General features: G+C 44.4%; 1 protein-coding gene across 1 annotated transcript; it reads left to right on the top strand.

Annotated features, from left to right (window-relative positions):
• Window positions 1-72: 72 nt before the first annotated feature.
• Window positions 73-9,742, top strand: LOC128409068 (zinc finger protein RFP-like). Its single transcript, XM_053379272.1, has 7 exons — window positions 73-728; window positions 3,863-3,958; window positions 4,348-4,578; window positions 6,057-6,079; window positions 7,840-7,958; window positions 8,690-8,722; window positions 9,135-9,742. The coding sequence occupies exons 1-7, from the start codon at window positions 303-305 to the stop codon at window positions 9,650-9,652; spliced, it is 1,446 nt and encodes a 481-aa protein (XP_053235247.1). The 5' UTR covers window positions 73-302; the 3' UTR covers window positions 9,653-9,742.
• The last annotated feature ends 4,333 nt before the right edge of the window (window positions 9,743-14,075 follow it).

Genomic DNA, 14,075 nt, shown 5'->3' with positions numbered 1-14,075 from the left:
TTACATTGGTCACATTATACGTTTTACTTCAACCCACTCCAACAGACCCTTGAGCAGAGTAAGAGACTAGACATCCTGGTCAGGAGGACAGGGGAAGCCCCTTTTACACGGCTCTTCCTTCAGGGAGGTGTGTTTCCTTTAAACTGGGTGTGTTCCTCCACAATGACAGTATTTTATTTGTTTATCACAGTATTTATAGTACTGACAGCATTAAGAAAAATTCCTCAGTCATTTCTAGGTAGGGAAACACCCAGTGACTGAAAACTGAGAAACTTAGCTCGGTTCTTTGGCCCGAGGGAGCCATGGCTGCTGCTGAGAAACCCATAAAGGATCTCTGCGATGAATCCACTTGCTCCATCTGCCTGGAGTATTTCCAGGATCCAGTGACCATCCCAGAGTGCGGGCACAACTTCTGCCGAGCCTGCCTGATCCAGTGCTGGGTGGAATCGGAGGCAGAGGCTTCCTGCCCTCAGTGCAGAAGAGCAGTCCAGCAAAATAATCTCATCCCCAACCGGCAATTGGCTAACTTTGTGGAAATAACCAAGAAGTTCAGTCTCCAAAGCGGGGAGGAGGAACAAGGAAAGGGGAGAGTTTGCCAGAAGCACCAGGAGCCCCTGAAGCTTTTTTGTAAGGAGGAAGAAACCCCCATCTGCATGGTGTGTGACAGGTCCAAGGAGCACAGACATCATGAGGTGATCCCTCTGGAGGAGGCTTCTCAGGAGTACAAGGTAGGAAATCACTCGGGATCTTGATGGGGTAAAGAGCTGTGGGTTTTCTTGGGAGGTTTTCTGTAATTCTTAGGTTCAACTAGATGTGACATTAACACACCCTCAAAGTGTCCCTATTTTCTAGGGACAGTCCCAGATTTACAGAAGCCATCGCAGTATCTGATTTGATCCTGGAGTGTCCTTTTCTCCTTAGGACATTCCTATTTTCATCAGAAAATGGATTTTCCTGCTTTGTCCTGGATCTTAGGCAAGTGAGAAGGAAAAACGCTCAACAACGTTTGGGGTGTCCCGGTTTTTGAAATATGGCATTCCTACTGGAGTGTATGCAAAAATTTCCTGAAAGCTTGTTTAAATAGCCATTGAGAAGCTTGGGGTCTCATGGGAGGTGGGTGGCACAAGTGTAATTCTTTTCTCTGTGTGCCAAAGGGGGCTTCACTTGAAATCCATATGAGGGTGCCAAAATACCAAAGATTACCAAAGTCCATCCCTGATGCCATCCACTATTACAAAAGCTGCCCCAAGTCTTGTGAAGTTTTGCCTGACTACCCCCACACTTGCAATGAAGACTCCTGAGGCAAAGTGATGGTAGAAAAAGGTTTATATTTCTTAACAAGTCAAAAATCTGCAAATCAAATTTAGAAACGTGCAGGCAGGCCTAAGGCTATGCACACATTTGCGATTTAAAACGCAGTGCCGTCACTTCAAATCACATTTACACCTTGCTAGGCTCAGCTGGTGGAACTAGTAAGCAGAGTGGGACCTGCCTGCATGGGCGTAGCAGGCTAGAGCGGGGAGAAGCACACTTTTTAATGAGAACTCTCCTCTGTGCTATTATGAATAAAAACAAAATTCTGATTTTGTTTCAGGTGCATCTTTTTAAAAGGCCTTTTACTTTCTTTAAAAAACCCCCCACTACACTTGTTTTTCTACACTAGCGCAAATATGCTCTTGTGTAATGTAATTCAAAGTAAAAGTAACAATAATGAAATGAAACTTCACAAAAGAGCCTTCCTTTAAAAAATGTCCATTTAGAAACCTGAGGGATAACCCAGTTTTCGGGAGTGGGGGCACAGCTAAGCCTTAAGACTCTTAATTTCAGGGTCGTAGGCTCAAGCCCCACGTTGGGCAAAAGATTCCTGCTTTTCAGGGGATTGGACTAAATGATGATGATGGTGGTGGTGATTTACACCCTGCTCATCTGGCTGGGTTTCCCCACCCATTCTGGGTGGCTTAAAGGTAAAGGTAAAGGACCCCTGACAGTTAAGTCCAGTCGCGAACGACTCTTGGGTTGTGGCACTCATCTCGCTTTATTGGCGGAGGGAGCCGACGTTTGTCCGCAGACAGTTTTTCCGGGTCATGTGGCTACATGACTAAGCTGCTTCTGGCGAAGCAGAGCAGCGCACGGAAACACCGTTTACCTTCCCGCCGGAGTGGTACCTATTTATCTACTTGCACTTTGACGTGCTTTCGAACTGCTAGGTTGTAAGGAGCTAGGACCGAGCAACAGGAGCTCACCCCATCACGGGAGTTTGAACTGCTGACCTTCCGATCGATAAGCCCTAGGCTCAGTAGTTTAGACCACAGTGCCACCTACGTCCCTATATAAAAGCATAGTAAAACATCAAACTTTAAAAACTTCCCGATACTGGGCTGTCCTCAGATGTCTTTTAAGTTATATAGTTCTTTATCTCCTTGACATCTGATGGGAGGGTGTTCCACAGGGAGAGTGGAACCAGCAGAAGACCCTCGGAGGAGGACCTCAGTCCGGGATGAATGATGGGGTTGGAGATGCTCTTTCAGGTGTATTGGGCTGAGGCCATTTAGGGCTTTAAAGGTCAGCACCAACACTAAATTGTGCTTGTGAGGCAAGGAAGAAGGGCTACCCCTATGCTATCCATATAATCAGTTATCAGTAATCAATATATTCATATATGCTCACACATAATCAAGGCTTACAGTATTTTATAATCCATTTTGAATCAAGGGAAGCTGTGCCTTAGCTAACTGCAAATTGCTTGAAACAGCAAAGTTAGGAGCCGACCTTTCCCCTACAAACATCCGTGTACCCTGGACAAGGGGAAGACGTGAATCAGAGATTCTGGTACAAAATCCCCTCAGATACAAGCTAAATTAATCCACAGAAGAGGGAAACCGCAAAATCTCCAAACTCCCTGTCCTGCCATAACTAGGGGAAAGGTTAGACAAAGCGTCACTGCAAGCATCGGAAAGCAGAACTAGAACTCCATGCTTGACCAGTGCTTGACCAGGAGCTGGTAGCGTGGCAAGAAGCTTGCTAATTGGCTAATTCTTTGCTGACAATATCGTGAATCCCTCATGATTGTCTCATGATCTATGATTTGCTGTGATCTGCTCAGGTATAAAGATCTCTGGATTTCTGTCAATCGGGGTCCCAGTTCCTTTTGGAAGAGATTCCAAACTGGGTCCTTATTGCCTGGCAATAAACCTCACCTTCATATTCTCCATTGCTGCGTCTGCCTGATCCTTATTTAACACCAAGCAAGTACCTGCTTACGTTCACGTGCATCACTTGGAAATGTACTGGGAGCCACTGAAGATCCTTTAGGATCTTACATGGTCTCGGCGGCCACTCCCAGTCATCAGTCTAGCTGGATTAGTTGTAGTTTTCGAGTCACCTTCAAAGGTAGCCCCAAGTAATGTGCATTGCAGTAGTCTAAGCGGGAGATAACCAGGGTATGCACCACTCTGGCAAGACAGTGCACAGGCAGGTATTGTCTCAGCTGGTGTACCACATGGAGCTGGTAGACAGCTGCCCTGGACACAGAATTGACCTGTGTCTCCATGGACAGCAGTGAGTCCAAAATTACTCCCAGGCTGTGCACCTGGCCCTTCAGGGGCACTGTTACCCCACACCCACCTGCCCCCTGCCCCCCAAAAACAGTACTTCTTAATCCTTGTGGTCTCTTCCAACTACAGTTCTATGATTCTATGAATCTCCCAGAGCAAGTGTCAGAAACTAAAATCTACCAGAGAGATTATCAGTTAAAAAGCTAAGAGCAGAGCCACTGGGCAATAGAATGGAGCATAGTGCTTGACTTCTCTTTATCTCTCTTTCTCGGTCTTAGTCGCAATCTGAGATTTTGTTTTCTCTTTAGGGAATAATAGGTAACTGCCTGGAGATTCTGAGGAAAGAGAAAGAAACAATTCTGAAATATGACGCAGACCTGGAGAAGGAAAACCAAGACCTCCTTGTAAGTGTCACTATTGTTAGTAGGAAGGGAACAACTACTTGACGAATCAAGTAGGGTCTGAGGAGGGATGGGGAAATCTACTTTTGTTTCTCTTAGTTTCATATATTTCTGTCTTAAATTCACTTCTCCACATCTCCACTTCACTTATGATTTTTTTAAGTTCTCATGAAAATCCACCAGTATTTTAGTATCATTTTCTGCTAATATACATATTTTTACATGAGGTTTTGCCAAGTATACACATATTTTGCAAAGCAGTATCCCCTAATTCCTTTTTCTAGGCCATTTACCTTAATAAATACATTTTCATGCACACTTTAACCTTAGTATCTGCATTTTGTAGGCATTACCTGGCCTCCTGTTTTCTTCTTTCTATCTGCTTCTTGCAGAAATTAACAGAAACTCAGAGGCAGAAGACAGTGGAGGAATTCAGACAACTGCGCCAAATTCTTGAAAAACAAGAAAAATGTCTGCTGAATGAGATAGAACAGATGGAGGAGGAGATTGCAACGAGATGGAATGAGCACCTGGCCACACTCTCCGGAAATCTCTCCTCTCTTGAAAGTATCATCCAGGAAATGGAGGAGAAGAGTCAGCAGCCAGCGAGTGAACTCCTGCAGGTAGGATGGTGGCAGGAACAGCACAAGGCTGGAAAAGGGTGCCTGCATACTTTTATGTGCCTCATTCATCTATACAAGTAGTAGAGAGGCTGTTTACTGAGCCTCTAGGTAGGTCTGTTCTGTACAGGAGCATCCCAGAGAACAGGGATGGTTTATTCACTGGAGATTCTTGTTCAGTGCTGCTGCTGCTGCTGATGATTATATTTATTGAATTGATATCCTCCCCTTCCTCCCCAAGGGGCCTGTGGCAGCAGATTACAATACAAAAACAAACAAAAAAACATTTTAAAAACCATTGCAATAAAAAGCATTGAGAACAACTGCAGTTTAAGGCATTCTAAAAGCAATTACAATTTTAAAACAGACTTCCATCTCATGATGTCGAGGTTGCCAGGAGCAGTGTTCTTCAGCTATCAGATGTCTGGGTAAACAGGAATATATTCACATTCCTCCTGTAAGTTTTCATGCTACAGGCTTTCCCCCCATAGAATTGTAGAGTTGGAAGGGATCCCAAGGCTCATCTAGCCAACCCCCTGCAATGCAGAAATCTCAACTAATCCGTCCATACTTCTGCTTAAAAACCTCCAATGAAGGAGAGTCCGCCACTGTCAGAGGGAGTCCATTCCACTGTCGAACTGCTCTTACTGTCAGTTCTTCTTGCTGTTTAGTCGGAATCTCCTTTCTTCTAACTTAAAGCTATTAGTTTGAGTTCTGTCCTCCTGAGCAGAGGAAAACAAGCTTGCTCTATCTTCCATGGCATAGCCCTTTAGATATTTGAAGATGGCTACCATATCTCCTCTCAGTCTCCTTGTTTTTTTAAAAAAAATGTTTCCACAATCAAAATGGTAAGCAGTAACTGGCTGAGATTTGAGGTTGCTGTAGGGGTGAGTATTTATGACAATATCCCAGAAAGACTACACCATGTTGGCTTATGTGTCTACTGTACAATGAAAATTATACCGGAAAAGGGTGGGACGCCACCATTTTTTGGTGAACAAAATCAGGTGAATGTTAAGAAGTTAAAACCCAAAACTAGCAATGGCAAATAAATTTCATTGGCTTTGCACTTAAAGGTGAAACCACCAAATGGGTAAGAAATAGTTACAAAAATTCATACAGTATCATAAAGTGAAAATAACATAGGGAAAAAATAAAATTGCAGAAAATTGCTTTGCAAAATGTGTGTTTGAGGCAAAACCGCACATAAATATATATATATGTACTAAGAGAACTCAACACTAAAGTGCCAATAACTTTTCAGAAGGGACTTTTATAAATTTCAAACTGATGTGGAAATGTAAAGAGCTAAAGACTAGAAAATTAAATTCTGAGAGATAACAACATTGGCTGATTGAACTATTCCTATCTAAAAAATTGGTGTGTACTGGGCAGACTGACATCCGAGGGCCAGGGTCTGAGGGGGTCTTCCTAGTGTGGCCTGTGGTGTGTAGTGAATTCCTTTCTCTTTTCCCCTCTAGGATGTGAGAAGCACCTTGCAGAGGTGAGTGGATCCTGCTTATTTCCATTAGCATCACTCTGTAAGGTTGGGAAAAGACCAGAAGGACAGTACATAAAACCTGGCCCTCCAAGCTTCTGATGGAGAGACTGTCGGACAAACTCCATCATTTCACTGGCACAGATAGGGGCCTCTCTTTTGAACTTGTAGCACCCCTATTCTCAACCCAAGGATCAGGCCCAAAACACTCCCTCCCCTCATCACACATGGCTGGAGGTTCTTCTCTGCCTGCCTGAAGTTCTGTTCATTGACTCTGGAAACATTTCAAACAAATGATTAAAAAGCCATAATAAAGGCAAGGCTGGATTTTCTACTGAGTGACGGAACAGAGAGGGCAGGCATGGCCCTACCAATGGGCAGAGTGTGTCTGTCGCCTCAGGCAGCAAGTGCTGCAGTGGGTGGTTCCCATTTTCCTGAGACAGCACCTCAGCAGCAGGAGGGCTTCATTCTTATTGGCCTGGGCTACCTGTTGATCTCACATAGTCACCTTCTCCTCATCTGCAATGCGTCACAGCCAAGGACACTGGGAAAGGGCCCTGACTGAGGGAGCAGGCAGAGAAGCAGGCACCTCAGGCCCACACCCTTGACTACACCAGGCATGGTGAGGGCCCATGCACTGCTCTTCTCCCATGACAGACCCTGACTACCACCGTCTCAGCATGGCAGCATCTGCTTGAGATGGCAGGAAGCCTTTTCTCATGAGGGCTTTTACACTTGCTATACTATATTTTGCTGAAGACTATTGTGGGGGAGATAGAACAAGGCTTGGAGACACACCAGGGGTCTATGTGGGTGAGGGTCCTGGAGGATCAGTTTCTTCTCTGTTGTCCCTTGCACAGAGCTCCTTGGATAACTTGAATTGGCTGTACACCTGTGGAAGATCTCCTCTTTCTCTGAGAGCATGTGGTTCTACAGCAGAGGTTATCTAAATTGTCCAAGCAGATATTATGACCTTACTCAAGTGTTACTAAGGGAAAGTTGCAATAATTCCACGCAACCAGTGCCTTAGTTGATCCCATCAAGAACTGCCAGTCAGCAGCAAATGCTAATATACCACTCAGGTTCAGATTAGAAGTTACAGCAGCAACCATCTTGTTTTTCTCTACACCTTCTCTGGAGACATCTAGAGAAGGGAAATGTGTGTTGTGCTATCATTGCACTCAGGATAATTCGTGGCCCTCACCTGTGGAAGGCAATGAAGTGAAGTTGGAGGAGAGACATCTTGAGCATTACGATAGTACATTGTTATGTACTGAAGTTTTCACCCTGGGCCAGCAGGGAGATACTGTAGATAGTTTTCACTCATGTCCGCATATGCAAATAAGGGATTGAAAGTGACGTTCAGTGATTGGATAGTTACAGAAAATGGTTACTGTTGAGTTGTAGTGGAGCTCTATATAAGCAGGCTGGCTGAACCCTTCAGTTCAGTTCAGTTCTGGCCTGTGAATAAACAAGAGCTGTGTCATCTGATATGTTCACCCACAACTTAACATACATAATGTTTCTTATTTGAATAAAAATAAGTGGGGAGACTCAAGGATCTGCAGTTGCCTTTCTGGTCCTCAGGTGTCTGGCTGTGAAGTCTATAGTGAAGGGAAATCTCTGCCTCTGTGCCTGCCTGTTTCTCTAGAGTCTAGACATTCTACCATTTTCTCTCTCCTCTTACTTTTAAAATTTAAAATTTTAAAATTTTGCTTTTACTAGGAATTCTGGATTTGGGGGGTTAACATTCTTTTCCCCATCAGGTATGAGAGAAGAGAGAGACTGGCGAATGCACTTTCTTTCCCTCTAAAGCTAAAATGGAAGACCTGCAGATTCTGTGATACAAATCTCCTTCTGGAGGACATCGTGAAAGAATTCAAAGGTAATGAAGAATGGTGGCAAGGATTTTGTGCTGGGCATTATATTAGTCCAACACAGAGCATGCCAGGCTCTTAGGCATTGTATTTTGTTTTTGCTGTGGACATGGGGTGGCACGATCATAACTTCCCTCTTGGTGCTCCAGCCATCATTGTATTTTCTCCAAAATGCCTCATATGCATTGGCAGAAATTACATTGGCAGAAATTGTGTCTGCCACTTGTAACAAAAGCCTGCACCAGACTGTACAGTAAAGTCAGGATTTTTTCCTCCTATGTGCATCTGTTTACAATTACCTTTGCATGAGATGACTGCCTTCCTCAGCAAGCTTAGTTTCTCATTATGTTTAACCATTCTGACTTTAATTATTTCCCACACCACTTTACTTGGGGCAGATGTTAAGGCTGGGTCCATCTCCCCCCTGCATCCTGTTCCATGATTGGTATTGCTTAGGCTACCCTCTGTGCCTCCATTATGGACCCGTTTCAGGGAGAGCATTCAGATTCAATGCTGAATATTTTTATTCTGCTATTTTTAAGTCCCATTTACCAATGTGGAGTTTTAGTTTTCTTTAATTGGTTCATCTTACATTTTTAATAATTTGTTACATGACCTCATCTTTTACCTGAAATAAGGATACAACAGATGCCATGTTAATAAATGATATTATTCTAACAATGTTTATTTGAGGTACAGCAATCTTGTGCTTAAACATATTATCTTTTATCTTCCTCAGATGCTATGTTATTCAAACTACAGTTTCAGAAAGGTAAATTTTTGATGGAGACCCATATTCACAGGAGGGCTGGAGAATAGTTTTCAAACTGCTCTGGGGATGGGAGGAGGAGGATATGTGTGTGATGGTACTGGCACTAGCCAATAGGCACCCACCACAGCCAGGTTTCACTAGATAAGCTATAAACTGGCAGATCCAGTTTAGGCACAGCTTGTGAATATATAAATGCAGGTGTGTATAAAAAGGAGAAAATAACTGATTTGAAAACCAACAAGGAAGGTATTCACTCCAGGGAAAGTCTGGAAGAAGGAGAGCAGTGTCCCAAGCCTAAATGCAAGACAAGGAACCCCATTTATTTGAGAGGGAATCTGGTTCTTCTGGGTATTCCTTGGATTAGGATGTCCGTCTATGACTCTCAGCTGATTCTACATCTTTCCCCCAACAGCAAATGTCACTCTGGATCCAGACACAGCCCATCCCAGCCTCATTCTGTCCAAGGATCGGAAAAATGTGGCATTGGGAGGCAAAAAGCAAAAGCTTCCTGACAATCCTGAGAGATTCAATACCTTTCAATCTGTGTTGGGACATGAGGGATTCACAGAAGGCAGACATTTCTGGGAAGTCACTGTGGAAAGTGGGGAATGGTGGGATGTCGGGGTCGCCAGGAAGTCTGTGAGGCGAAAGAGTTGCTTCTTCTTAAGCCCTGAGGGAGGGTTCTGGGCTTTGGGGAATTGGGGAGGCGAGTACTGGACCCGTACCTCCCTTGATTCTTCTCCTCTGTCCCTGAGTGAGAAGCCCAGGAGGATCCGAGTGACTCTGGACTATGAAGGGAGGGAGGTGTCTTTTTATGATGCCGACTCAGGAGCCGAACTCTTCGTGTTCTCAGGAGTCTCGTTCTATGGGGAGACCCTCCTCCCTCTCTTTTGTCTGTTGCATAATAAAACCCACCTCAGGATCTCCTGAGGAGACTAAATCTCCCTCACAGGCCCAGTTGGAGTTTGTCTCCAGACTGGACTGACTGATATAAAAATAAGCATTTACCACTCAAGAGCAGTTTTGGCAGCAGAAATAACAAAACTGACAAAAACCTCCATTTCCCAGGATCCCCTCTGCAGCTGAAAGAGACAGAAACACTTTCAACAGTCTCAATAAATAATCTTTTCCTCAAAAGGATAGCTTCCATTACCGTCAATCCTGGTTTAATTTTCTACCCTCTTTATCCCCACAAGAAATCCAGCAGCTGTTAAAATACAAACATTAATAGATGACTAGAAATTAACCCCTTTACCCACATCTGGAGGGAAAGCACCTTGTTGTGTAGACCTCAGGAGGAAGAAAACGTGAATAATGTGTGTGAGGCAATAACTTCCAGCCCCATCTGCAAATGCAGCCTCTCCATCTCCACACTTTATCAGAGATGAATCTCATTGAATTCAGTGGGGCTTTTGGACAATTCAATATGTTTAGGGTTGCTGCATTAATCTTTTCTATATAAATGTTGGATTCCGTATATTGGGACAGCCAATGAAATGTCCTTTGGACGATGTCGAACTATAACTCCCATCCAGCAAGGGTCAGAGATGATGGGAGTTGTAGTCCAGCAACTTTTGAAAGGCTCCAGCTTGGCTCTGCCTGCCCTATATAATTCCCATTCAGATTTCCCTCTGATCCCAAACCCCATCCTGGTTATGGGATGCTCCCCAAAAGAGGGTCCTTTCACTATCAGGTGGATGTTACTTTTCTCGCAGGCTTTTAATAGCTATCATTTAATGCAGTTTAATTCTTAGAACCATTTTGTTTCTACCCTTGCTTGTTTTTAGTGCTGCATTTATTGGTCATGATATTACGCTGCCTTTTAGGGTTCAGTGCCGGGGTTCCACTAATTTTTTTGTGCCGATACAGATTTCCTGCTGATTTGTTTTTAATGAATTGCATTTGTATTTTAATTTGTGAACTGATCAGAGTATGTGGCTAATTAGAAGGCATAGAAATGCCAAGAAATAAAGTAAAATAAAAGCTCCATAACTCCTCAGGCTGTCAAGGGCCTCCTTCTGGACTGCTGCTGTTTTGCAGGAATATTCTGCAAGATGCCATCGATGCAATAATACTGCATTAAAAAAAGGTAAAGGACCCCCGACAGAAGTCCAGTCACGAACAACTCTGGGGTTGGGGCGTTTATCTCGCTTTACTGGCCGAGGGAGCCGACGTTTGTCCGCAGACAGTTTTTCCGGGTCATGTGGCCAGCATGACTAAGCCGCTTCTGGCAAAACCGAAGCAGCGCACAGAAATGCCATTTACCTTCCTTCCAGAGTGGTACCTATTTATCTACTTGCACTTTGATGTGCTTTCGAACTGCTAGGTTGGCAGGAGCTGGGACAGAGCAACAGGAGCTCACCCCATCACGGGGATATGAACCGCCGACCTTCCAATTGGCAAGCCCAAGAGGCTCAGTGGTTTACACCACAGAGCCTCCCGCATCCCTAATATTGCATTAGTAGCAGATTTATAAGGGACCATTGTGCTTTGGGGGTTATTCTGCAATGTTTCCCCAATGTTAATGCATAGTTGCCTTCGGGGTGGGGGCTCCCATGTCCTATAATGGAACAAATATTTCTGGCATGGAGAGCTCTGCAACTTCAGCAGGAAGAATCAGGACATGGATGCTTTAGCTGGACTAGATTACCCTTGGATCCCTTCCAACTCTTATATTCTAGGATTCTATGGACGGATAACCAACGAAGCCATTGCAGAAGTTTGCAGACACAAATAGCAAAAGAGACACAAAATAAATGCAAAAAAACTGGGATTGTGTTTGACCACCCCAACAACATCATGACCGATATTCATCAAAAATACACATAGAGAAAAAGTTGTATATAAATGTTAGGGGCATTGCATTTTGTGTTGGGGTGGAGGGGTGAGCATTGGGTCGTCTCACCTTAGGTGAATGTGAACTAAGGCTATAGGGCACCGTAGCAGATTCAAAACATGTTTTGCATATCATTACACGAATTAAAGTTTGGTACACCTGCGTCCTTCCTGCTATCTAATGGCTGCTTACCCAGTCACAGGGTGGGCAGCTGTTGTGACCCATTGCAGCAGGTTCCGATCTCCAGGGAGTCACTGTTTTTCCACAGGGCTGTTTGACTATGCAATAAATATTTTAAAAACAAGCTTGGAAAACACGCTATAAATAATTTGTATAAATTGAATGTATATAATCTAGAGAGAGAAATAGAAATTCAGATCTTTGGAAGCAAATAAGAGACCAAGACCTTACATGGGAGGTTGGATTTCTCCAAGGCTCATTTCAGTCATCCTCTGAAGCCACAGAGACCAGCTTCATAGTGGGTGCATCTCTGATGCATGGGGAGACAAGTCAAGTCAAGGAGTTCCCCATTTAAATCCAACTACCCTAACCAATGCCATTTCCACCAAGTTGTGGCAAAGAAAAGGCTGGGCCTCTCTGTGGAATGTAAGCAAGCAGAGGGCAGGCAAATGGGAGGGAGCAGATGCCTAACAACAACAACAACTTTATTATTTATCCCCTGTCCATCTGGCTGGGTTTCCCCAGCACTCTGGGCGACTCCCAACAGAATATTAAAAACACAATAAAACACAAAACATAAAAAACTTCTCTAAACAGGGCTGAGATTAGTGGGGCAGAGCACCAGTCTCCCTAACGGACCAGCCCCAGTGCAGTCTGCATGGATTTCCTGATGGAGCAAGAAGGGAAGAGCAGTGATGGGAACCAGCTCCCCAACAGCCAGTGTTCATATACAGTGGTACCTTGGTTGCTGAACTTAATCCATTCTGGGAGTCTGTTCGACTCCTGGAACCGTTCGAAAACCAAGGCACGGCTTCTGAATCGCTGCAGGAGCTTCCTGCACTCAATCGGAAGCCACATCAGACGTTTGGCTTCCAAATAAAGTTCGAAAACCAGAACACTTTGGGGGTTTCAGCGTTCAGGAGCCAAAACCTATGAGTACCAAGGCGTTTGAGAAGCAAGGTACGACTATACTTTCAATGCTAAACAAAATGGGGGTTCTGTGGCTGGAGGTTTTCCTGCAGCCTGAGCATTGGGTAGGTTCTGTCCCCTTCTTCCACCACCTTTGCCATCCTTGCACAAGGGGAACCCACCCTGAAGCTGGCCCTACTCTCAAGAGTGTTGCTCTCACTGGATCTCTCCTAGCTGAGAAATGTCTTGCTTCTCTCCCAAGCTCGATTGGATGACAGAACTGTGAGCTTCGCCTTTGAGCCAGTGCCAACGACTGGGCTCAACCTCTTCAGCCCCAACTGGGCCAGGCGAGCTGGAAAAGCACTCCCAGAGACCTTCCACTGCAGGGAGCAGGTCTAAGTGCTGTGGACTCACAACTTAGAGCTGTGAGCACCAAACTCAGTTCCAAAAGTCAGCGGAGCACAGCAGAGTATGAACCACACAAACGACAGCTCTGAAGTATAACTTCTTTTATTCTTTACAGCTACTGCATAAACTAACTAAAGACTAATTGGAGGCGCTGGACTGCATGAGTGTTACAGCTGCTTGAGCAGTCACCTTATCTATATACAGATAACACTCAGACTCCCACAGGCTGGAGCGGAAGAAGCAATGAGCAAAATCCGCCCCCTGCCCTTTCTGAAACATTGTCAGCAGATTCTTGCAATAGGAGTGAAACATCCTCAAGAACCGTTTCTCACAATGGGAGCATTTGTAGATCAGCTCATCCTTATCTTTATTTGTATGCCACCTTTCCATAGCTGAAACCGTGCTCAAGGTGGCTTATAGCATGAAAACATTTACATAATTACAAACAATGAGAGCCAGTGTGGTGTAGTGGTTAAGAGCGGTAGATTCGTAATCTGGTGAACCGGGTTCGCGTCTCCGCTCCTCCACATGCAGCTGCTGGGTGACCTTGGGTTAGTCACGCTTCTCTGAAGTCTCTCAGCCCCACTCACCTCACAGAGTGTTTGTTGTGGGGGAGGAAGGGAAAGGAGAATGTTAGCCGCTTTGAGACTCCTTCAGGTAGTGATAAAGCGGGATATCAAATCCAAACTCTTCTTCTTCTTCACAAGAACCGTAATTATAAACAATAGGTAAGACACATCAAAAAGCACAATCAAATTTGAACAGTTTTCACATAGTTCATAATAAGACCTGAAAATAAAGATAAAAAAGACTGATATCCATAACAGCAGCAAAAACCTTTCAGCACTTTGTTTGTGGTTCTTTCAGTTGGATGTGACTTTGTAAGACTAGACGCAAGTCACAGTCTCCTGCTAGAGACAGAATGAAACCATCAGGATAATGGAGTAATCTTCTTCCTGTGATGCTGAACCCTCCACATCTCTGCCTGTCCAGCATCCCAACAAGCACCTCTCTTATTTC

Source organism: Podarcis raffonei, chromosome 2 (genome assembly GCF_027172205.1).
Source record: "Podarcis raffonei isolate rPodRaf1 chromosome 2, rPodRaf1.pri, whole genome shotgun sequence".
In the NCBI taxonomy this organism is placed as follows: domain Eukaryota; kingdom Metazoa; phylum Chordata; class Lepidosauria; order Squamata; family Lacertidae; genus Podarcis; species Podarcis raffonei.
This window is presented reverse-complemented; position numbering and strand designations above follow the sequence as displayed.